Source organism: Acanthaster planci, linkage group LG14 (assembly GCF_054643075.1).
Source record: "Acanthaster planci isolate LZ-2023a linkage group LG14, COTS_SCS, whole genome shotgun sequence".
NCBI classification, from domain to species: domain Eukaryota; kingdom Metazoa; phylum Echinodermata; class Asteroidea; order Valvatida; family Acanthasteridae; genus Acanthaster; species Acanthaster planci.
This window is the reverse complement of record NC_141790.1, coordinates 8892001-8917438: the sequence shown is the minus strand read 5'-3', so window position 1 is coordinate 8917438 and position 25438 is coordinate 8892001. Positions and strand designations below refer to the sequence as shown.

Sequence of the window (25438 nt, the reverse complement as noted above, 5' to 3'; positions counted from 1 at the left end):
AAAAGCTGGATACGCCGCTGGTTAGAATATTTTGGAATTATTCTTTCATACAAATGCAATCAGCACGGTAGACAGTATGCGCGGGGGGGGGCAGTTTCAGTCAGATTCCCCAACGTAGTGTATTCATTTGCAAACGTTAAATTTAAAGAACCAGACTTTATTCTACAATTTCATTCCAACCCACACTCACCTTGTACAAATGTATACAATACAGGAATACGACTGAAATCGGTACCCCGCGAATACAGTCTGTTCCCAGGGCATGTCATTCTCTGACCTCAGTGGACAAGTTAAAGATGCCACCCACCATACAGATATTGGCGTGGCAACTGAGGATTGTTTCTCGTCATTTATTAGCAAGTTCAACGACCAAACCAGCTTTCGTTTCATGACCGCAAAACCTTTTAATCACGACAAAGAAGCACATATGATATGCGGCCTTGAAAAATTGAAGACGGATTTAGTAAATGAGTAGACCATCGTCATAAATCAACCAGATGTATCTTCCCAGAAAATCGGATGAAGTTCGACTGGAGTGAAGTCTACAGTCTTTCGTGGCTGGTACCGGGTGCGCTTGGTCCAATGAATTATTGTGCCTCTAGCGTAGTAATCCTATTTGTCTACGAGCGCTGCTCATAATGTACAGAACATGCAATCCCAATCAGACGCGTATTACCTACCCTGACAGCGCACGTACATGTACATGTTCATACATGCATCGAAAGCCTTGCCTTGAATGCTGCAAAAAACCTATCAGAAGCCCATGAGACGTGTCTTCGAACGTAACTACTGGATACTGTGGCACGCCTGTTCTTTGCTCTGTGGTCATTGCCACCCAGTAAGCTAGGGGCCTACCTACGTACCTGTGTATCATGGACGGTAAGACAAGTGACGGTTCTTCTTCAATTCATGACACGTTTTGAACAATGGAGTATTTACAAACAGCCTATGGCACTGCGTACAAACCGACGGGCGGACTCCATTGGAGTTCATTTCGGATGGATCCTGTAGTTTGTGCTTTGCTAGGTTTAGAGTCATTCTGACTACTGTCTATATTGTCTTCTGAAATTCTGGAGCAAACAAGGAAATCACACAATTATACATGTACATGTACACTAATGAAATATTTGTTGGAAAGAGTTCCATATACGGACAACACCAATTTTTCCTTCAATGTCATAATAACCACCAGAAAGTGATAACTTGTCCTAAAATTAGTAAAAAGTGAAATTCAGATAAAAAAAATTCCGAAGAGATGATTTAGAAAACAGTTTTTTTCAGACAAGTCTCATAGATTTGTGCATAGGGGCATCAGTTATCCGTACAAGTGCATGTACAGCATATGGAATCTTTCCTGTTAAATATGGAGTGTCGGTGTTGAAGGTAGTGTGCACCATTTTTCAAAACTCAGAGCGGAACCGCAGAATTATCTTTAAATCTCACTGTGAAGTTAGAAAATAACAGTGTCAGACAAGCTGTGAAATCTGTCCATCCAGAACACTGTCTTTTTTTAGGGATACAGAAAGGTTCCACCTTTTTCCAACGATCATTGAAAAAATACAATTTGTTACGGTCAAAACCCTTTAAACGGGCGCAGTAAACATATGTGCCTGCGTATATGTAGGCACATGGAAAGAGGTACACATCCATCCTCCATGGTGGGAGCATGGAGCTATGGTTCAACTAATCAACTACATACACAAGTGTAACGGGTATAAAGGCAAAGGGAGAATTTGGGCCTGAAAAGAATTGTCTTGTGTACAAAAGGAGTTCACAAGTCACAACCCGCGATATCGCCGTCCCACTTCGCCGTCCGTGGTGGAGCCTGTTTTCGAGAAGAAATGTCTGCTTTCCCATCACAGTGATTTGTTAGAGTTGCTCTTACATTTTGTTGACGCATCATTTGTTTATGTTGCAGCACTGACGACGTGTTGACTTTTTTTTGGACCGACTGTTTGTGCATGTCGCCCCGCTGTGACTAGAGTCATTGTCAATATATCTATACCATCCGATGAAGTGGTGTTGATTTTACGTTGTGTTGTTGAAGCCTGGTTCGTATTTTGGGTTCGAACTTGATGAAAATTTCAAGATAGATGTGCATAAGCCCTGTAAATTAAATTTGTAATGTCTTCTTCTATCATATGCAATATTTACAGTCTCCGGAAATATATGTTGGGATACACAACTGCTGGCTCGCTGACTCGTTACATATACAAGTAGTATTGGTTATTGTGTAGCACAGCGTGATGTAATCGTGCGAGACCTGTAGTAGGCCGTGAACAAGAATGGACAGGGTCAGACAAATAATGGTTTCATCAATGTCGTCTGTACTAGTGAGTATTGCTGAATAGGCTGATGTTTATGAACACAATAAACTCCAAGAATGCTGAATTACATGAAAAAGTTCTGAAAGACGTCCAGACCTTGTACGGAGACGAGGCAGCTTTCCGGACACAGTCTTGCAACTAAGGAACAAACTCGAGAAGCGATAGGCCCATACGATTGTGAGAAGATTGCGTTAACTGTTAAAAGTGCAACGGGGGATAAAGCAGATCAAACAGCAGTGGCACAATGGAAGCTGATCGTCTCTTTGAGTTTGGAAAACCCGAGACTCTTCTCAACCTGACAAGGCCCCCCTGGAGCCTTCCGCTCACCTCAAGGGATAGAAAAAGACACAGTGAAGAATGCTCAGCCATGAGCCATGCCGATACCGATTCCTGTGAATCCACAGGTAGGCCCTAATCTCTTTGTGCACACCAAGAAGGTTGCTGGAAAACCAAAGAGAAAAATTGGAGCCACAGTGTAGCTCCAGCCTTGGAAATACATGTACAGTATATTCATAACTCGAGTTGATTAAGATCCCACCAAAGCTGTGATTAATTTGAACGAGCTAGGATATATATACTTCGAATGGTGCAGTTGATCATGAAAAATTTATCGAAGACAAAAAACACCAGCAGGCTGGAGGTCTCTTCATGCCAAGTTTTCAGTCTGACATAAGACAGCCATCTGCGCAGGGCTCGAGCACACCATGTGGGTCTGGAGAGCTGTCTAAGTCCTCAGAAAAACATGCTGTCAAAATTTATTCTTACAGGGTGTCCTAAATGTCCCCATTTCGACTTCTAAAATATTACCCGTGGTGCACGAATCCAACACTTAAAACGGATGTTTAGTTTTGACTCATTGCATGCCTTGGAACATGATAGTCATTCTATGCGTGCGTCTTCCGTCCAGTATTGTTTTTCCATACCATATGGGCATTGTAGGTCTAAGGTTTGGCAATAACAAACTGAATTTTGATAGTCCTGTCTGTGAAGTATTATGTTTAGTAAATACGGTTACAAACAAAGACTTTTGGGATCCCTTATATCGTCTAAGATGCAACTTTATATTGGTTTATAGTTTTGTGATGTTGAAACTTTATATTGGTTAATAGTTTTTGATGTTGAAATGAAAAGCTGTTGATCTCGACCAAAGAAAGTTCCTAAAGTTTTACAGTTGAATGATTTTTGAAAGGTAATCTTGAGATTCAAGGCTGCGGCCTATGTTTTCTGGTTAAGGACTCATCATTTTGCGCTACGATTTTGTAAGTTGTCATGATGACCTATAAATGGAATGTATTTGCACAATCAGTCAAACTTTTTCGGTGTTTTGATGTTAGATGTTTAAGGTTGTTGTTGGTTTGTTTTAATGGTGCTTTCGGCAACTCGGGCTATTTGCATCAATAACTGTACGTTTAATCATACTAATTATTAATCAGCACCACATTACGGAGTTAGGGAGAAGGTTCAGTTCGGAGAAAACCTGCGAGAGCGAGTATGGACTGGAAGCCAATTGCACTTAAAGCCTGGGCCACGCTGGGACTCGAACCCGGGCCTCATTGGTGCAAAGCGAGGAAAGAACCGCTACGCTGACCCGCTCCGTCGGATGTTCAAGGTTCTCCTTATGATAGTTTGTGTGTGCATACAGTGCTCGCATTAAGTTAAGGATCTTAACACCACAGGAGGCACCACGTGTAGCCGTTTTATTTTTTTCTAACTTGACTCTTTGTCGCTATTATTGTTCAAAACATGGGTAACTACCATGATTCATATGAGATTCTAATTATTTACAAGATTATTTTGTGACTACTCGTGTCTAAGTGGTTGGTCAGAAATGTGTACTTGTTTGCATTGTTTGATATGTGTGATAAGAACGCCACCTATTACCTCGGAACGCTCTTATGGAGATCAATGGTATATTCCTCCTTGACCAATAGGCAGTAGTCAATTGCCGAAGTGCGCGCTGATGTTAAGACAGCTGCGTGAGTGTAAATGGCCCCATTGATCTCCATGATTAAAGTCTTCATGACATCATTGGTGGCCCCTCAGAATGGCGTCTCGTCGAATTCGTTTATGGTACCGGTGTTGTCCACTAATTCAGGCCCCATTGAAAACAGTGTAAAATCAGCATTGCTCGGGCCCAATAATATGCGTTCTAACATCCCTAAGGGAACCGGAAAAACACACTAAAAGTTATTGTATCTTCCATAATTTTTCATTTTCTTTTCAATTTTCTGTGGGTTAACTGATTACATTTTGGGTTATTCCCTCAAAACAAAATTACCCCCAAAAAGTGATTTTTCCAAAGTTTGCTAGCAGCCGTTTTTTAAGTGACAACCCTCAACTTTCTTAGGCACTTAAGACCATTTTTCAACAGTATTTTTTGCCATTCTGGTCTCAGATGAAAGCCCAAAGACCCAGGGACTTCTCACCATTTTGGGGGCCATACAATCTCCTTTTTCAAAAGATACTGGGGGGGCACTTTTAATGCTCATGAGCTGGCCAGAAATTCTCGCTTGAATTAGCGTACTGCACCCCTATATGACATCAACCAAAAAGGACCGTTGTGTCTGCCGCCACTAAGTATCCCAAAGCCTCCCACTGTAGCCTACATGTAGTAAAACAAGCAAACCAACCAGAGAGATTTACCCTTTGTTAAGATGGGTTGAATTGGCTATAGCTTCTTTGTGTTAAATATTGTCGGCAAACTTTAATTATAACCCTAAAGAATTACATTTTATGATTTTTGTAACGTTCAGCAATGTTTCTATTTTCGAGTTGTCTTGAAATAAAAAAAATACATATACATGTACACTTGAAAATGTACGGGGGCCCAAATTCCAGCGTCATTTTCTCTCGGCCTCTCCACTGTTTTCACTTTTGTCTCCGGATAACGCTCTAAAATCATCCCGGTTACCGTTTGTCTCCCTCGGTTACCGTTTGTTTATGCGAGATAAGACGAACAGGAAAGTTGCTTTTAAGACTCAAAAGTTTTAGGATCTCCTGCCCGAATACGTGTCCCCGATCAAATCAAACCATCTTGTGGTATTTCTCCTCAGACGTCTGCAAGCTCTTGAAATAAGCCATTTGCAAGTTCAATTTGAATAAAATCTGGTACACTGAGTTCTTTAAATTCACATCAACATAACAACTTGAATTCTCCTTTCTAAAACCACTGTTGCTATACCTCGTGAATCGGGGCAAGCTTTTGTTTAGCTGCTTAAGAGACGCCTTGGAACAATACACTGTTTTTAATGGTAAGAACGGCACAAAGGAGATGGTGGTCGCTATGCAAAAGATTGCCCCGAATCACGAGTCATAGCAACAGCGTCTTTAGTCTGGGGAATTCAAATTGTTACGTTTTCTGTGCAATCAGATAACACAGTGTACCAGATTTTATTCAAATTTAACTCGCAAGTGGCGTAAGCGTATTGGCACGTCCAAAACTTGGGCTTGACAACAGATGGACAACGAGGCACGTTATTATTGTCTTTTTCTTCAGTATAAAGAACTTGATTTAGCAGTCATGCTTGTTGAAGCAACACTCGTTTTTCGTTGTGCAGCTGTAATTTTATTGGCAAGAATAAGACTGCGCTTTGGTCTGCCGTTTTGGGTTTATTTAAGTTTGACCACGCCTTTGTTATTAGGTTCGACGTTTGAAACCACTGCCATGCTAATGCGTACGTCGTGCTCAATTCAAATTTATTCGACACGGCATAAATAAGGACGTTTGAAACGGGCCTTACATAACAAAAATAATCACCAAAGAAAATTAATGGAAGTTGGGAACAGCAGAATTTCAAACATTCCAGCATCTTCTCTGCACAGATCACATCAATGAGGTTTTTCTTTCTTGGTTGACATCACAGATTTATTCAAGAACATTAATGGCATTTCGTGTTAAGCATAAACGTGCGTTAAGAGCTAAAATGCGTTAGCAAACGAAAAATTGGAAATAATGTTGCTTGATACACAAAGGTGCCTTTTCAAGGGTGGTAGTAAAATAATTGAATTGCGTGGACTGTTTAACTTTGTAACACATTTCTGTGTGTTGGGGAAAATGTATAGCCTAGGCCCTCTCAGTGAGCGCTAGTCGAATCTTAGTGCGGGTAAGAGTCATCAATAAGGTTTCAGATTATGCTCTGAATTTTGTAAGCCACATAAAAAGAAAGTGATGCCTGGAAACCCCAAATAGTCTGCCACCACCCCAGCAAACAGATTACATTGAATAAGAAAGATTAAGGGGACACAATTTAAAAATGCTATCTTTGTGAATAAGGTCTGTAGAACTTAAAACATAGTCACACAGTTTAACCTATCGGCTGGAATGACATTAATTTGTAATGACTTTCATAGCATTTCTTTCATTTTTATTCCCAGATTCCCCAAGGAAAAAGTGAACCTCGCACTTTCAATTCAATATGGCCGACCTGCGAATAGAGTCCATAGGTTTTGCAGGCAGTGGCGTAGCCAAGGGGGGGAGGGCTTGGGGGCACATGCCCCCCACGAATTCCGGGTGCCCCCCGCCACTAAAAAACAAAACGGATGAATGGATATTGAACGAGGCTAACGAAAACTTGCCCTAAAAAACACACCAGTGAAAGCTGGTGCTCCCCATAACGAAAACTTGCCCTAAAAAAACACACCAATGAAAGTTGGTGCTCCCCATAAGATGCTGATGCCCCCTTGCCTCCCCCTACACTAGTAACATCCTAGCTATGCCACTGTTTGCAGCATCGACGCCTCATACTAAACCAACTGTTGGGAAGCTTATTCTCACGACTGGGCTTTTTCTATACCCCTCTTGCAGTCAACGACACAGACAGTGATCGTTGGGACAATCCGAAGACTTTCCAAATACCCCCCTGGCGCTGGAATGTCTCCGTGTCAATCTGCATGGCCGTCTTCGGCGTTTTGGGCAATAGTGCCCTCCTGCTGGTAAGATACTTAACTGTCAGATTGTAGTTCAAGATTTTCACGGCTTTTCATGCGACTGAGGGCTTTTTGCGCGTCTGATATGCTGATAGCGTTACAAAAATCTCCGAAAGTTTCTATGTGTCCCCTTTCTCCCGTCATTGTGGACAGGTCGGTGCACGTGTTCATTTCTTTCGAATGAAAAACTTTCTATACATGCATGTACCATGTGACATCAACAGTTTACCATCTAAATAAAGCGATCGTTGAATAGGGGGAAATGTTTTAAACAAACGTTCCTGTTTTGCTGTGACTTAAAAGTGAAAATATTATAAAAGACACTCATGGCTCTTAATTCAGTGTTATTGCTGTTGATCGGATAACACATCACATTAGCACGTCCTGGTGAAAAGTATGTTTAAAAGATTTCTTACTCTTCATTCCCTTTTCTCTTTTATAAGGGGGGTATTTATTGCCTTGTCTGCAGAAATCCAATTACGAGCTATAGACATGTGCCAATCAACCTGTCTTTCTTTTCGTTTTCTGTTTGCATGCACAACGCAGGTGATTCTACTGAACCGCCATTTGCGAACCACCTCGAACATCTTGGTTTGTAACTTGGCTGTGGCAGACCTCATGATGTTTGTTGTAAATGTGCCCATGTCAACAGTCTCGTGGCTGTTCATAAGTTGGCCCACCGGGGCGTTCGGCAGTTTCCTGTGCAAGGCCGGGGGCGGGGCGTGGGTACTTTCTCAGGCACTGTGTGCGACCTCCCTGACTGCGGTTAGCATCGAGCGTTACTTCTCCCTGCACCGGCGGGTCCAGATGAAGCGCACGCTGGCGATTCTCCTGGTTGTCTGGACCATTGGGCTCCTGTTCACCATTCCTGTCTTGGTGGTAGGCCACACGTATTACATACCTTATTTTGACGTACACATTTGTCGTCAACTCCCAGACCATTGGCTGGCAATTCGGGGTTACATCACCGCGTACGCACTCCTGACCTATTTCTTACCTGTCCTAGTCATTACCAGCTGCTATGCGGCAATGGCGCGAGTTCTCTGTTGCGGTGGGGTCAGTGGAGAATCCGTCGCCAGCGTGCGTGCCCGCCATCGTCTGGCGATTGTGGTGCTGCTGCTGGCGATCGTCTTCGCCGTCTTCTGGTTCCCGTACCACTTCTTCTACATGTTCTTCCTGTACTCGGACTACGACACCATGGAGCACGTCTATAAGAACTTCGAGCTGTACATGCGCCTGATCGAGATCGCGCACGTGCTCATCTACGTCAATTCCTGCCTCAACCCCTTCGTGGTGTTCGTCCTCAGTGGAGTCCACCGCCAGCCTCTCCTCGACTGCTTTCGGGACCGTTTTTACCGGCGTAATCGGAAGGCAGCCGCTGGACAGCCCCGCCGATATGCTCCTGTGCCGGAAGGCGTCTACGCGGAAACAACGCTCAGCGTCCAATAATTGTCCCTCCCCGAGGGAGGGGCGGTGCTGAGAGGCCCGTGGGGATACCCGGCACGATATGTGGGAAAAGGAACCCCCTAATGTGATGCACAATGAAACAATATACGGCCTTTTTAGCCCCAACGACTGTGATTGATGCCCAAAAGAAACATGCGCAGTCGGTCACTCTGAAGAGCTTGTGGTGTGCGGTTTTTCTTTGAAAACAAAAAGGCACAAGGAGAGATGCGCGAAACTGAAAGTCCCATATGCGGCAAGGTATGAGACGGAGAGAACCCCCACTGCTTTGTGTTGGTCATTGTCTCGCAGGAATCTGGGGAATTCCTTTCAGACATCTTGGGGGATGTGTTAAGTAACAATAGTCTGGAATGTGTATAGGGATTGGCCATGTTGGGGGGGTACCCCTCGGTCTCATTTCTTGCTGGGTATAGAAAGTTCCAGGATCAACCGCCGTCGATACTTCCATTATTACCTTTTTTTATACACATCCAGTGGTCAGTGTTAATAGCCTATATACGGCCCAAAATGCGCGACCATCAATGATAATAATAAAAATAATAATATTTGACATTTATAAAGCACCCAATCCATCAAGCTGCTCCCAGGCGCTGTACATCAAAATATAAATAAATAAACAAATACAACCTACATGTACCATAATCAAAATCAACACTACGAAACTAAAAATGCTTGTTTAAAAACTATATAAACTATCTAAATTTCCAAATATTGACGAAGAATTCGGAATATTTGCGTGCACCTTACACTGGGCAATACGGGACCTTTAATCGAAAAAGAACAGTCGTCAGGTCTGGGACCCAGACCAGCAACATTCGTGAAGGAGGCGGTGTGGGCAGGGGTGCGTTCGAGCGAGCTACTTGTGTTAATACGAGTGTCCTGAGCACCCGAACGGCACGACCCGCGGGTCAGCAAGAGTATGTACTTCTGCACCAGAGTGTAATGCGCACGCATGCTACTCGTCTTAACAGGAATAACCGCACGAACGCATCCTAGTGGTCTGGTCTCTAATGTGATTAAGGGTGCAGTGTCCCAATTCAAGGAAAATTCTCCGCCAGGCCGAGGCACACAAAAAGTACCCCCAGAGATTGTTTCGAAAAGAGAGGTCTGTTTGGGCCAGGAAATGGTGGAATTGTGTCAGTATGGTCCAGGATCATCTCTGTAGATTCAGGGGCACCCATCTGGGGGCAAAGCAGACAAAAATGGGATTGAAAATTAGTCAGAAGAGCCCCAGGAAGGTGAGGGATGTCATTTGAAAAATGGCCGCTGGGAGGGCTTGGCAACATTCACTTTTTGGGGGGTGAGTTTGTTTTGGCGGATAATTAAAACATTCATTGGTTAACCTACTAAAAATTGAAAATCAAATGAAATCTGAAGGACCAAACAACACATTGATTTTTGTTTGAGAGGCCTCAGGGACTTCAGTTGCCTGCCATGGGGCTCCAAACTTGGCTGATTTTACACTATTTTCAATGGAGCTTGAATTAGTTCAGTGCACCCTTAAGTTGATGGAATTCTCCAAACATTTTGGGATGGGGGTTGGATGGAGATTTCCCAACCGTCCTCGTCCCCTGGCAAAGAAATACACCCTACTGGAATTACTACATTGGATGTATACTCACGGTTATATTGCAGAAAGATAGTCACCTGTTAAAATATCAGACCTTTTCTTATAAAGTTTTCAGCGAGACACTTCCATGCATTGGTGACCTAACTTTCGTAAGTACGATCTGTATATAATGTACATGTGTCCAGCATTTTAAGCACTGTTAAAATTTGTATTTTACGTACGTTTGCAAGTATCTAAATGAAAGATTTTTAAATACAAGTAGGTACGCTTCATCTTAAACTCCGGTTAATCGGAATCCGGGTACATGTACAGGAGTTTCGAAGTGCCACATTCCAAACTTGTTTCATTCGTACAACTTCGCACTGCTTCCTATCAGTTATAATCACATGCAAGTTTCTGACGGTTCCAAACAAGTTAAAAAGAGAATCATTTAGAATTTGATGTAGGTTTAAAAACCTGTTTCGGTTCCAATGTTATGAAAAATTTCTACGGACAAAATTTCATCTTATCAAGCTACTCTCACGGCAAACCTAATGTTTGCAATCTGATTCACTTCCGATTGACAGCTTTTACGTGACGGCATGTGTACGCCAAGAATTATTTTGTCAGGGTTGTAAGACGGACAGAAAACCGAAATATACAACCTAAGACTGTCCACTTTGTCATCAAGACGAAAATTATTCCTCCAAATGTTTTGAAAGTCCACTTTTTTGGTCTTGTATATGGGTTCTTGTGATGCCCCTGAGGCGTGTCGCCTATTCTCCTTCCTGAAACACACCCATCTTTTACACAGCGTTTTTAAATACCTTAAGTAGGCTACGCCTTTAAATGGTATGTAGGCTTTTATATTTTTAATGCTTAAAGCATTTACTAAAATGTAAGACTGTGTGTAAATAAGAGAAGCCTATGCGTGTATCTAAATTTCTTGCTTATGTGTAACCCTTGAGTTGCGCATGCATGTTGTTATTGGTGTATTTAACGTATTTAATACGTAAATTTAGTCGTCAGCACATTTTTAGTACTTTCTACATATCATTTTGAGATTCGGGTGGTTAGAGTTTTTCATGTTCTCGACAAATGTTTGCTTACAGATACAATACCTTTTGCTTATGAGAACTGAGGAAAAAAGAACCTCCATCACGAGTCAATTCTTGGATGTTACACTTTGTTTGCAAGGGGTATTCTCAAGCACTAAGTGATCAATTTCCATTTAAAGGATCCATGAAATGAATTTTCTTAGAAGCACATTTTTTTGTACTTTTACACCCTTCTTCAGTGTATGAAGACTGTTTGACATCTTTTTTTTTGCATTACGTGAACTGAAAAGTGCACTTTTTAAACATTCAAAATTGACCAAGCATTTCTGGGCAGTTGGGGGCGCTTTTTCTTTAATGTTAATCCAGGAAGACATGGTTCAGTGTGCAGGTGTTCATGTTCAAGTTGTTATCTCCAAATTTGCTATTTGAAAACATTTCCTTAGGAAGGGTGTTTGTTGGCTTATTGCCAAATACTTGCACAACAATAAATTGCCAAAAGGAAATTAAATCTACGATAGCACTGCTTTAAAAATCTAGAAATTTTCTGTGCGCAAATCCTTGGATGACCTTATAGTTTTGCTTATTAATATGCAAATGTACATTAGCATAAAAACTAAAAAGCTCAAAAACATGAGTTAAATTGCAAAACAAAATAATTTTAAATGAGTACCGAAGTGTGACGTCACTGTGAACCAGAAAGTGTAGTGCAAACGAATGGAGTACGCGCGCGTGTTGGTTCACGCGCTGGTTCTCGCGCTAATGCCTTTTACACACTAATTGTACGCGTGACGTATTCACTTCGGTATTCTATTGAAACCCAAAGGTGCAATTCAAGAGTTTTTGTGAAATTTCTATTTCGTCGCCCCTTTAATGAAGACACACGTCTTCATTTGCATTACAATAAGCCTCTTTTCAGACATCATTAACTTTCTCCTCCTCTTCCCGGGCTGTTTTTTTTAATGACCGACGCCCAATCCGTGTGTGGGGACAACATTGTGACAAATGACAGTGTTGAGCCTAGGGCGAACTCGAGGTTCAGATAGATCCAGAAACAATGTAAGGGCGGGGACCATAAAAGGGGGAAATGTCCTCATGTATTATACCTCTCATGGCCTTTCTGAGGAATCAGGCTTAACTTATGGCAGCTTTATTTTACACGCTTTTGGGGGGAGGGGAGAAGTGGGAAAAGTCTGAATCTCCAAAAACTCAAATCTCCAAAAAATATTGCTTCTTTATTTGGGGGATGGCCCCCTTTGCCGCCCCATCCATTATGTTTCTGTAGACCTTTTTTACACATGTGACTGGATTGCGCTAAATGTAAACAATACCACCACGTGTGGACCGCCTTGGCCACGGTTATCGCATAAATATTCCTACGGGCAGCTTCAACCACGTGCAAGCGCACATACGAACCCTGCATGCTTGACGAGTTTACCTGGAATAAGCAGATTACCATCACAACGCGATGGGTCCAGCACGATTGTGACATCACAGTAAAGAGGTCTATATGGAGCTCAGCTCAAATCCTTCTCTTCTTGTGTTTCTGCATTTCTCGCATGTATGTTCACCTCTTCCACTTAGTTTTTCCGCATGCGCTAAAATTCGGCAAAAGTCGTGGTCACCTTCTGTTGTTTGTCAAATTGGCGACGCCAACCAGCAAACGACTATATCAAAATCCATCTGCGGGGATCTTCCGCATTGTGTAAAAGTTTGCTGAATTTATACCAGAGAAGCATAATCTGGCTTCAGATTTCATTTTTTTTACATGTTTCTTGTTGATCATAAGTGACATTTAGGAGAAAGTGGGGTGAAAGATGTCCATGTACGTCACATTTCTGAACGTTAAAAGGGTATTTTAAACTCAAAAATTTGAATTGTTCTCCAGTTTTTCCACACACGCTGCATATCTTGATAATTGAAAGAATGTTTGCAAACGGTAACCATGTTATGTTTAAGCTGTTGCGAAATGTCCTTTGTTAGGTTGATCAATTTCAGTGTTGGCTCTCTGTCGACCGGTCGGCCATGATTTATGTATGCACATGTGCGCGTTCATGTACATGTACTGTACTACATCAACGCACGTCTACGTGTACATGCACTACTACGGACAAATGATTATCGTGCAAAATCTTCAATTTGCAATAACTTGAAAACACTACCGATTATTTTATCGGGTCTTAATACACACGGCACTTTATTTTGTTTGTTTCGATGAAGTGGAAAAGTTGTTTTAAAATGGGAAAGACCATGGACGTGTTTACTTTCAAATTTGATCGTGTTTATTTTTTAAAAAGTCACATTTTAAGAATTTGTTCCAAATTTTGTGCACCAGGCTAGGTTTATAAAATACGGTGGTTTAATGTTATGTAATCAGTTTTGAGTTATCGGGTTATCTCCATGAACTTTATTTGTACTTGGTTAAAAATAAATTATGGTTTCCATCCTAAAGAAGTGTTTTCAATTTAAAGGATTGGATGGGGAGGGGAAAATGCGCAGAAGCTTCATTTTGATGTGAAGAATGTATGTAAACTTGTGTCTTGGATATCACGTCTAGTGTCATGTGGTGTCCCGCATCCCCTCTTTCCTTTTCGAATTTGCATGGGCGGGCATTTTCGGATTTAAGTCACGTCCCCACCCCCCTCCCCGCTTCGTTCAATGACACAGATTTACTCCACTGCTCCTCAGTCTTGTGATATTCCCGGTTTTATGAACTAGGAGATCCAAGTGCTGACGTGCGAAGTCGCCAAGCAGAGACCGTTAAAGTATTATTTTGTGCTACAGAAAGAGGTTAAAGTTCAGCGCGCCTGCCTTTAGGTTCCACCAGCTAAAATCGTGGAGCTTGAGATGTCCAAGCTGAAATGACACGATGCATGCGATGCAGAGATTTAGAAACATCCCCAAGGAGACCATGGCCAACAGCATTTTATTTATTTTTTGTGTTACACAGTCTAAGAGATACACCCTGTACTTTCCTATATGAAAATGGTTTTATAATCAATTTCAAGAGGAACATAGTCTTCATGCCTCAGGGAAGCTTGAAATTTACTCCTTAAAAATACTCCAAAGCTGCGATTATAGTCTTTGTTCGAGCCTCGTTTCCCATTCGGATTCTGCTTATCAGCCACTTATTGTGATAGAGGGCGCGCTGTACTGTTCCATATTTCGCGCCATGGCGGGAAAGATGCGAGTGTACCGACGGTGGACAGCGGCGCCTAGACCCTAGAGTCGTGCATGAACGTAACTTTTAAGTTCTTTTATAGTAATCACCCTTCAAGAGGAAAAGAGGTAGGCTTTAAGTTATGAACTGAGTGGCGAAGGTGCTTTTTGGGAAGAGTTCCTTACAACTAATTTTTGCCTGCAGGCTGTAGGTTGCAATAGGGAGGCCGGCAAGTTCTGTGTCTGTATAGTGTCACAGTCACCACACAAATTTGGCCATTTTCATCAATTGATTTTCCACAAATGTCATTGTCACTGCTGTAAAGAAACCCCACTCTGAATAGAAGAAACATTTTTGTACATGTAAATAATATTTGTAATCTTACTTGAGATTTGATGATGGAAAAGAGATTTTTAACGTTAGTTTACACTTAAGTTACAGTAAATACACGTAGGCCTACATGATGTAGGTGACCACTCTCCCATGGCTCTCTGGGCAGCTATCTTGATTTTGGCACATGATACCGTGTTTGTGTTTGCCCTGAAAATCTCTGGAGAGTTAAAAATGATTTCACCGATGCAAATATATTCGTGATCAGAAGAAAATAAACTTTAGCATCTGAACAGATGTGCAGCTTGATGAATGTAAAGGTAGGAAAAATGGAAAGTTTAGGCCTAGTAATGAGTTTCAAAATGAAGGTTTTGACATGTAAAGTTCAACTTCTTTCATTCTTGTTTATTTAGTTCTTCTAAACTAATATTTGAGCATCCACGAGGAGCTGATAAGAAATGATACTAGGCCTAAGTTTGGAAAAGATGCCAGTTTCATTCTACTCAAAGGAATACATGTGAATGAAACGTAAGTGATAGACATAGCCATTTCACCCACCTGCCACCTTGCCGGTATCATGCCCTTGCGCATTTAGGCTTACATGCAATTAAAATGTTGCATTGCCCATGTCATGCATGTGGTGTTTTCTTGAGACTAAATAGAAACAGGCCCTAAGGCCAAACAAAGCATGAAAAGTAGGCCTTGAGTAATAACCCTAACCATGCTGAACTCAAAGCAACAAGGTTATGCAGGATTTCAATGGTCCCTAGGGGGTTAGGGATAATGAAATAACCAGCACTTCCCCCTTCTCCAGTCATACTAGGTTCATGCCACATTGCCAGCATAGTCAGTCACAAAGCTCTGAAGCATCGGTAAATATGCATAATATATTAATGAGACAAAGATAACCAAGGCTTTGTTCACTTCTCGATCGATACAATGATAACACAATGCCACTGTGCATCATTCTGTTTATCGGGCCTTGAGGGTTCAAAATTAGAATAAGATAGATTTTTGTCAGCAGTTAGTAAATGATTTGAATGTTGTGTGTGAAATTGAAGGATACTGAGATTTATTGGATAATGTAACAATTTAAACAAATAATTGGGGTAGGGCTGAGTCAATTCAGATAATTTACTAATCGAATATTCGACCTTCAATTTGATCGAATATCCGAATATTCGGTCGCACCGACCAGCAGATTGTTGATGAACAGACTATATACAAAATCAGTTGCAATAACACACACAATTGTACATTATGATCAAACAGCTTCTCACATCTAGGAATATCTCCAGCCACGATTTAGAAAGATTGAAGAAATGAACAATACTTCTTGCCCTGTTGAAAATTTCTATTCATTTGAAATTGTTTAATGAATAAGTTACTTTTAAAATCGTTGTAAGATCTATGACGCTTTTCATTTAAATCTGCTCGAAAAAAGCCTCCATAGTGCAATTTTTCTCATTTAAAACAAAAGAAAATTTTCCGTTCTCATGAATTTTGCATTCAAATATTCAAATTCTAAAAAACAATATTTGAATATTTGACAATTGATCAAATATTCAGGTATATGAATATTCAGCACAGCCCTAAATTGGGGCTTAACTGTCACTAATTCCACAATGGATGTAAAGGGGCAAAATGGCAAATGGGCGAAATGAGGGACATCATCAAGCGATGTTCTGGTAATGGCCATGTTATAACTTGAAGGCGTCATGGTGCACTTTTATCAGTATTAAGCCATACGACCCATGCATGCGAGTGCATATGGAACACTTTCCCACAGGCCCCTATGGGGAATGATGTTGGCAGAAATAGAAATTTTTATCAATTTTGACCCACGTGCCCCGTAGTGGCAGGGTCCTAAAAGTAAAGATTGCCCCTCGTTCTGCCCTCTAAGCTTAAAGAGGCGGAATACAGATCCACATAATTCTAAGGGTGTTTAGGGGTCTGGCTCATCAGCAGTCCCAGGCTTTGAACCACCTCTGTGCTTTGTGAAAAAAAGAAAATGAAAATTTTGCCGTTTCTTCCCCTCAGATTGAAATCTTAGATCCTAGTATTACGTGGTCACCGTACAAGGGGCACTATGCATGCCTTTCTGAAAGGTGGAACATCATCGAAGCCCGCCGCCAAAGACAAGGCAGGGAGCAGTGGCGAGACGAGCAAAGCAAGGGAGCGACTCGTCCCGTGGGTGGAGAAATAGTAAGTGTTGACCAGCCTGTAATCGGCATCGGGATGTCTGTATCATAAAAGAGAGCTGATGGCAGAATTGCCAACTACCTGTGCAGTCACACAAAGGAAGTGATTGCACCCACCCAACTTATACACGTACATGCGTGCCCCGGGTTTAAATCTGTATGTGACAGATGCGTGGGCATTGTGAATACCCCTGTATTAAATTATTGGGGGTGCTAACTTGTCCCCCTTGCTCGCAGAGGTTTTCACGCCTCCGGGGGGCTGACATTTTTAATACATTCGCAACAACAAATCCCGAATAGCGTACTCTGAATGCTACGTGCATGCAAAAACAGGCCCACAACACACTTTTATCATTAATATGACACGAGAAACCTCGGCAAAATTCATCTGCCGAGTACATGCGCACATATTTTCCGTTGTTTACATGAAGCAAAGCAAATGCTCACGTACTGATTGTGCATTTGTTTGCATATCAGCATTGTTGAGGAATAGAAAACGTATTTAGAATACAGACGCAGATATTTAAATAGCCGAACAAAAGCTGTACAACCCTTTTTGAATTTTCCGTAGGTTTGTGCACAAACACGGATGCATCTAGCTAGGGCCGAGTCAATTCAAATAATTCACTATTCGAATATTCGACCTTCAATTTGATCGAATAACCGAATATTCGGTCGTACAAACCGGCAGATTGTTGATGAACAAACCATATACAAAATCAGTTGCAATAATGCACACAATTGTAATCAATATAGCCTCTCACATCTAGGAGTATCTTCAGCCGCGATTTAGCAAGATTTAAGAGATGAACAATACCAGTACTTCTTGCCCAGTTGAAAATTTCTTCCCTTTTAAATTGTTTAATGATTAACTTACTTTTTGAATTGTTGAAAATTTCTGTCGCTTTTCATATAAATCTGCTTGAAACAAGCCTCCACAGTGCAGTTTTTTTCTCATTTAAAACAAGAGAAAATGTTCCCTTTTCATGAATTCAGAAAATAATATTCGATAATCGATTGAATATTCAGTTATTCGAATATTCGTCACAGCCCTACATCTAGCACTTTGCAATGCGAAGCCAGTTAGCGCTGTAGTAATTATCTACCTGGTACATGTATGGATGTATGTATGGCTCTTTGATGTAGTGCCACTATGTTAATGGCATCTTCTTGGATCAGTCTTTGCTACAATATGCAGTCTGTTGTCATGTAAATTGCCGCACTGTGAGGCAAGCATTGTGCAAACACATTAACCCTAACAGTCCCAAATCCTCCAATTTCAATACGATTTTACATACACCCTAGGCGGTAGGGGTTAATATATTCACTGAAATATGTATAACTTATTCTTCCCATTTCCCAGTCGCCCTAGGTGTGTGGACGATGTCGCTTTCCAAGAAGAGGTGGTTGCCATGCTCAAAAAGTCACTGGAAGGATCAGATGTAAGTTTTCACCTTTTCTTTGCCCATCGTTTGACTGTCCAAATCCATACATTCAAGAAACATCTGTGAAAGAAACAGTTTTTTGCCCTGTAGCGGCTGAGCACAGTGTCAAAAGTGTACCTTTGGTTTTCAGCATGGTAGAGGATTTGGAGGATTCAGGAAAGTTTCCAGCAAGAATTCTGTTGGGAGTCAGTTTTGTTTGATTGGAACACCCTTGCCAGTTGGTTTCCCTATGAAATTTCATGACCTTGTCCTTCTATCCCCATTCCCCCAGCTTCCCAACATGCTGTTCTACGGTCCACCGGGTACCGGCAAGACCTCCACCATCCTAGCAGCCGGCAGAGAGCTGTTTGGGTAAGGGACGAAATCCCACCCAGAACCACTTCTATTCGAACAGAGGGAAAATGCTTATTGCCATGTTCAAAGATGAGATAGCTCATTGGCCATTCCAAACTTTACAGACAACTGAAGCCATGTACTTGTTCCCATTCTCTCCATTGGAATGTGCAGAGGGAACCAGTCTAAACCACTCCCTTCACGATTCGTGAAAAAATTTTTTCACGAATCTATGGTTCATGAAGTGGCAATATAGAACACGGTGACTTCACATCTAACAGCCAACGGGCCACCCAGATTTTTTCACGTTGGTTCACGTTAGTGGAAGTACCACAATGCGTTGTTTCCACTTGAGCACGTTAATCGCAGATATCTCAGGCTGCTGACCCGAACAGTACAGATGGCTTCAGTGAGCTTGTTTTGTTTTGGAATGGGATAAAATGTTGAGTTCGTGGAAGTGTTCCTGTGCTACATTCAAACGTCGGTTAACATCTGTGTTCCTTTGGCTTTTACATTTAAACCTTTCTTTGGAATTGACCAACATACTGCCTGTTCTATCCAGCGAATTAGTTTTTTTGCTGTCAATTGGGTAATCCCAGTAAAGCCCAAGATCTTTCTGTAACAGTAAGTTGTAGCATGCAGCTATGACTGTTCTCTGTCGCAGGCCAGTGGTAAAATAAAAAACCAGAGCCACAGCCGCCATACTCATGCCTCTGTGAATTTCCGGTTGTTTTAGAGGACAAGACTTTTGTTTATACCCTCTGTCTCGGACACCACAGATCTAGTCAAAGTATTCTCCACTTTTAATGTGGTTATTCCCACATAACTGAAACATTGGCAAATAATGAAAGTAGAACCAGCGAACATCCATGGTGGTCTGTTCCGTCAACACAAAATTTAAAAGATGTCTTTTCTTTCGTGGATAAATGCAGGGACATGTTTCGGACGCGGGTTCTTGAGCTGAATGCTTCTGACGAGAGGGGAATAGACGTCATCCGAAATAAAGTCAAGACGTTTGCTCAGCAAACAGCTGGAGGAACAAGACCAGAGTAAATTTGTTTAGTTTATTTATTTGTTCGTTTGGTTTTTGTTTTGTTATTTTTGCTGTCTATTTTGTGTTTGTTTTATCTAAGAGGAAATCTTTAAGAACATTGATCATAATGGAGGCTTCAGACATGCTGGCTTAGAATGGGAAGTAAACATAAAAGAAACAAAGGTTTTGTTCAGAAGTTTGGGTTGTGGCTTTCAGCATTGTTGGAAGAAACTACTTTTCCACGAGCACGAGTCGTTTTTCATGAGTACAAGCATGAGTAAAAGTACTTTGCCACAAGTATGAGTACTAGAAATTTGTGTGAGTGTGAGTATATTTCCTTGAGTACAACTATGAGCGTGGACAAAAGTACTCAAGTATGAGATACAATGATGCTGGCCGTCAGTCCAGAGTACTCGGCAAGTTCAATCAGTGGCGATTTGTTAACCACTGGTCGATTTTCCATTATGCTGATATACTTTAAATGCATAGGTTACCAATCAAAATCGACCGAACTTGCCCCTGGACTGACACCGTTGGCCGAGTTCTATCCATGACCATTAATCAGCCATGGGTCGATTCCGCCTGCTACTCAGAACGTATTTTTTGGCAAAAGGTTACGAAGGAAAGTGACTGGTGGTCACTGATCCAACTTGACCCTAGTTGATGAACAGTGTGGGTCTAATTGTTTCTTTTCACAGTGGCCATCCTTGCCCACCCTTCAAGATTGTCATTCTCGATGAAGCAGACTCGATGACGAATGCCGCACAGGTACACTGTTGAGTTTTGCCACTTTTTATCTGTTTAGCTGACTATTTGATGTAACTCTCGTAAAATGCCCAGTCAGGAATACTGTGCAGAGATACAGTTTGATATTTGGCCTAAGTTCTCTCCAATGAGGCCATTTTTCACACCAGTGGATTGTCTCAGATACAGTTTGTGAAGATGCCTCTCTATTTATGGATCACATTACTTTCATGGATCTTCACACTCTGAGTGCTTTGGGCCATGTAAACTCATACTTTCTCATACCATATCAACAGTAGCATTACAGTTGACTCAGTATCTGAGTAGTCACGGATGGCCTAAAAAAAAGTAGAAAAAAACTCACTGAGTCAAACACTTCAAAAAAAGCTCAAGTATGGATTTGATTAGGTTCTCAGCTCTAGCCCAGTCTTACCTCGGGAGTCCATCACGCACCTAGTCAAACCAGTCTTGGAGTGAGCCTGGACTCACCAAGTTTGTTTCACATGGATCCGAATCTCAATCTGTAATCCGTCGTTGCTTCACTGACATCCGGACCTTCCTAATGGATGGAGCGAAGAAGTGTTGGGACTATCATTTGACATCCAGATCCTTGTGAAACCAACAGACCCTGCATATGCCATCCTTTCACAGAGTTTGAGAGTGTGACAAAGGATTTTGCACCCTTTAATTTTATACCCACAAACAGTCGGCTCTGCGTCGTACAATGGAGAAACAGTCCAAGAACACACGGTTCTGCCTGATTTGCAACTACGTCAGCAGGTAGGTGTCCCAGCAGGACAGCAGCTTTTTCAAACTCAGTCACTTGGTCTGGAACCTCAACATTTCAGAATTGTTTCATTTCTGTAGGTAGGCATGGCATTATGGAAGGATTTTCTTCTACGGTTTTAGCCAGTACTTGAAAATCCAGTCTGAATTGACTTTAGTCACGAGTCGGCCGTATCAAATTAAATTGATAACAAGGTTAAGTTTTTTGGGAGGAACCTAAGTTTAAGAAAGCAAAGAAAAAACAATACATATACGTGGAGGTTCATAACCGAATAGAGTGTCCAGAACAGCCAAACAGGGTCTCCAACAGATATCCAGAAACATTACCACTCTTTTTCAAGCTTGGATTCCTTTTGTTCTACTGCCTATTTGTGGGACAAAAATTGACTGTGAAGAAAAAATATGCACTTCATTTTGCACCTGTAATTTCAATATCGACAGGAATAATTTGTAGGCTTGAATTTTGAATTTCCCATGTACACGTCTTTTATTTTCTCTCTTGGCTGAAGGATTATTGAACCGCTGACTTCACGTTGCTCCAAGTTCCGCTTCAAGCCCCTCTCAGAAGACGTGCAGAGAAAAAGGCTGCTGGACATATGCCAAAAGGAAGGAATCAAATGTGGCGAAGAGGTGAGGTTTTGAATTTCAAGTCACACGTTTAAATTTCAAGTCTCATGAAGGTTTTGTCATCTGATTTAGGGGTTTAGTTAGTTTTTGTAGGCAGAGATTTCTGGAAGCCGTCAGAAGCTAAAGAAATAGAGATGCTAGAGGGAATTTTGATTAATTGGCGTCTTGATGCATGTGTCTTTGGGCAAGGAACTTTGTCACTAATGCCCTCTCCCAACCAAGGAGTAAAAGGCTATCTGCGAGGGAAGAGATTTTCTTGACGTCTGATGTAGAACTTTGTGCCTGAAATGGCAGGATTGAAGTGTGTTCTCCCCAGAGAGCTGAGGTGGTCTTTTGGAATATGTGTCGCCGTGATAGCCAGGGTTAATGTTGTAGCTGTTCGAACACCCAGTATTGGTAAATATGTTCACCTTAATACAAATATGGTGCATGGGGAGTTCTGGAAACCACTCACGAATGTTGTTTCCCGAGCAGCAGTCTTGGATTTTAAAGGTTTCTTTTGTCGCTGAGAAAGATTCTACTTGGAGCAGTGCAGGCCTTCTAATACTTAAGCTTCAGTACTTTTGCTGAATCACTCTGAAATTTTAAGAGAGTCCAGTTTGGTTGAAGCATCATTGGGTAGCTCGCACAGATCTATGCAGGAAACTTTTTCTGAACTGGATTGACTTTGAGGAAAATGATATTTAGGTTGAGCTTTTCCATTGTAACAGGTATAAAGGGGCCGTACAGTATAAAGTGGCCCTACTGAAATCTGTCCTTTACGTAGCCATTTCTCAAAGATCATATAAATTTAAACCTTCCTATGATAGTAGTTTGCAAAATTAATACCGTGAATTATTATTATATTCATGCTTTTAATTGACATGTCTGGGTTTTAGGCCATGAACACGATCATCAGCACTTCTGAAGGGGACTTGAGGAAAGCAATTACATTCTTACAGAGTGCATACCGACTCAGAGCAGACGAGGACATCACGGTGCAAGACATCTATGAGATAGGAGGGGTGAGTGATGGTGTCATGCATACAGATGCATCTGCTTAGCTTAAAGGTCACAGTTGTCAAGGTAAAGGAGATTTCGTAAGGACATGGTTCGTGGATGTGTAGCTTTATGGTCAGGGTTTGTAACTCCTGACCATAGCCGGGGTAGGAGGTTCGAATCCAGCAGCTGCTGGGTGCATGTTGCGATCTTGGGCAAGTCACTTTACCCTTGATTTGCTTCTCTCCATGCTAGATTGTTAATGGGTGCCTGTGACGGCAGTATGGGTGGAGATTTCTTGTCACATTGGGGGGGGGGAATGATTTCTGATTGGTCATCCTTGTGCGGAGTGTGGCATGGCACAGGCTAGGGTTGAGTGGCTTTCATTTCTCATTCGAGCAATCCAACTGTAGAACATCGGAACGTACTGATCAAAAAGTGAAGTTGTTGACTCGCTGAGTCTTCTCATAAGAGCTGTTTTGTGACTGAAAACAGGCTGTTCCCATTTAGCGTTAATTACCACATGTTCTTTTCTTAGGTGGTTCCTAATCAAGTCATGACCAACCTAATGATAACCTGTTCATCAGGGTCCTACGAAAAGCTTGAAAAGACAGTCCAAGATCTCCAGAAGGAAGGCTATGCTGCGACACAGGTAGTCACACAGGTGAGACTGCTTTTGTCTTCAAACTTCCATTTTTTTGTGCCACGTGAGCAGTCTTTAAAAAAAACAAAAATGGTGAAGCATACCCTCTAGCATGAGATTTTGAAAAAGTAAAAAGTGGACATTTTTCTCTCAATTCGGCTTGAGGCGAACCGCATATCCTCGGGAAAATCCCAAATACTCAGGTTGGCACCGAGGGCCATAAAATCTCATCACAGGGCCTTGTGGGCATCTAGCTACCGCAATTTGCTCTCTGCTCACACCTACAACATGCATGCAGATGGACTGGCCCGGGTCAGGTTCTACCCACATGAGGTTACGTCATGCAGCCCTTAGAAATCAGAGCTTACCAATGCCTTCCAAGAGGAGTTGGGCCTTGGCCGAGAAGTGTGACACATGGAGATTACGTTTCGCCTGTCATGCATTATTTAGCATTCAACGGAAATTGAAACGACAGTCAGTTAGTGCCTTAATTTTTAAAAGTGGAAGTTTATTCATCAATCCCCGCTCCTAAATGTAAGGATAGAGTGAACAAATGCTTAATTTTATGCCGTTGTGTTTTGCATCATCAAGCCACCCCGAATAGGGGCCAAGAGAGGGTGCACTTTCCCAGCAATGGAGGCTCCTCAGTGGGACCTGCGTATCGCTGGTTCACGAACGTGTAGGAAATGCATACGTTGCGATCGCATTGCTACCAACTAAACGAGCGCTCTCCACCAGCTCTTTTCAACTGATGAGGGGGTGCTTTTGCTCGGGGCTTATTCATGTCGGAAGATTTCATCAAAAACCCACTCTCGAAATAGATGTAAACTTGTTTCCAATTTCTGCAGCTTTTTGACCTGGTGGTGGAAAGGGGCGACTTGACAGACACGCAGAAATCAGCAATAATGGAGCGCATGGCCATAATCGATAAGAGGCTGTGCGATGGTGCAGACGAGTATTTGCAGGTCATGGACATCTTCACTCACATGATGGGCCAGATCTGCAACATCTGAGTTCGCTGGAATTTTGTTGACTTTCTGTACTTTTTCACATTTGATAATCCCTTCTCAGCTATTGGCTATTAGATTTTGTTTCAGTATTTGTTCATGTATAATGTATTCTATGCATAGATTTTTTCAAACACCCCTAACTAAAAAGATTGGGGAGTATACATCATGGCAAAGCTCATGATTTGTACCATTTCTTCCAACCTGTCAAGTGTGGAGATTATGCTTGCCCTTGGAGCTATATTTAGCTGGAGTTTTTGGAGTTATTAGATGAAATCTGCTTGGCACATCTGAGTTAGTGCACAAACCTATGGAAAACTCCAAATTTGTATGGTTTTTGTTTGGCTATTTGCATATCTCTGTCTGTATTCTAAAAAGATATGTCAACAAAATTGACATGCTTATTTTTAAATACACATTCAGCATAAAATGAGCCGTGAAGTCAAGACTTCTCTATGCTGAGAATGACGAGTTAGTGCCGTAGTAATTCAGTATAGCTTTATGTGCTGGGCCTGGTGAAGCCGTTGCTTTCAGAGGGATTTGTTAATTGTGGGCTTTTGTACGAGCCTCCGGGAGGCAAACCGAGATGGAGACAAGATGCCAGAATTCCAAAGGCAGATGCATAAATGTACATTTATTGGCCAGTCATAGACTGGATTTATCTAAACCCAAGGGGCAAATACATCTTGCAATGTCCAGGCACTATCACACAGGGTCACTGTTTCATTTTGATAGCCACCAAGCTTACTGTTCCGACGCAGTGGAGAGCGTGATTACTTGCACACTTGTGCATCAACAACAAAATAAATTCAGAGAACAGCCAACGAAAT

General features: G+C 41.8%; 2 protein-coding genes across 4 annotated transcripts; both read left to right on the top strand.

The window, feature by feature from the left end:
* The first annotated feature begins 461 nt into the window (after positions 1-461).
* LOC110980803 (neuropeptide CCHamide-1 receptor-like) lies at positions 462-11864 on the top strand. Of its 2 annotated transcripts, none has more exons than XM_022237791.2 (3): positions 462-879; positions 7132-7259; positions 7800-11864. In XM_022237791.2, the coding sequence occupies exons 1-3, from the start codon at positions 873-875 to the stop codon at positions 8700-8702; spliced, it is 1038 nt and encodes a 345-aa protein (XP_022093483.2). In that variant the 5' UTR covers positions 462-872; the 3' UTR covers positions 8703-11864. The 2 variants fall into 2 exon arrangements, with proteins under 2 accessions (XP_022093483.2, XP_087001992.1); XM_087145866.1 differs by lacking the exon at positions 462-879 and adding an exon at positions 888-2731.
* Positions 11865-14454: 2590 nt separating this feature from the next.
* LOC110980759 (replication factor C subunit 4-like) lies at positions 14455-25437 on the top strand. 2 transcript variants are annotated; one of them, XM_022237708.2, is made up of 12 exons: positions 14472-14609; positions 15225-15339; positions 16852-17016; positions 18376-18454; positions 18729-18808; positions 19723-19839; positions 20522-20591; positions 21274-21347; positions 21863-21983; positions 22859-22984; positions 23497-23622; positions 24450-25437. In XM_022237708.2, the coding sequence occupies exons 3-12, from the start codon at positions 16901-16903 to the stop codon at positions 24612-24614; spliced, it is 1074 nt and encodes a 357-aa protein (XP_022093400.2). In that variant the 5' UTR covers positions 14472-14609; positions 15225-15339; positions 16852-16900; the 3' UTR covers positions 24615-25437. The 2 variants fall into 2 exon arrangements, with proteins under 2 accessions (XP_022093399.2, XP_022093400.2); XM_022237707.2 differs by lacking the exon at positions 15225-15339 and having other exon boundaries at positions 14455-14609.
* The last annotated feature ends 1 nt before the right edge of the window (position 25438 follows it).

Coding starts and splice junctions, on each gene's coding strand:
- LOC110980759 (XM_022237707.2), top strand. CDS start 16,901: ATGCATGCCTTTCTGAAAGGTGGAACATCATCGAAGCCCGCCGCCAAA. Junction 18,455..18,728: donor AGTCACTGGAAGGATCAGAT/GTAAGTTTTCAC, acceptor CCATTCCCCCAG/CTTCCCAACATGCTGTTCTA. Junction 19,840..20,521: donor GCTGGAGGAACAAGACCAGA/GTAAATTTGTTT, acceptor TTCTTTTCACAG/TGGCCATCCTTGCCCACCCT.
- LOC110980803 (XM_087145866.1), top strand. CDS start 2,572: ATGGAAGCTGATCGTCTCTTTGAGTTTGGAAAACCCGAGACTCTTCTC. Junction 2,732..7,131: donor CGATTCCTGTGAATCCACAG/GTAGGCCCTAAT, acceptor CCCCTCTTGCAG/TCAACGACACAGACAGTGAT. Junction 7,260..7,799: donor GCAATAGTGCCCTCCTGCTG/GTAAGATACTTA, acceptor TGCACAACGCAG/GTGATTCTACTGAACCGCCA.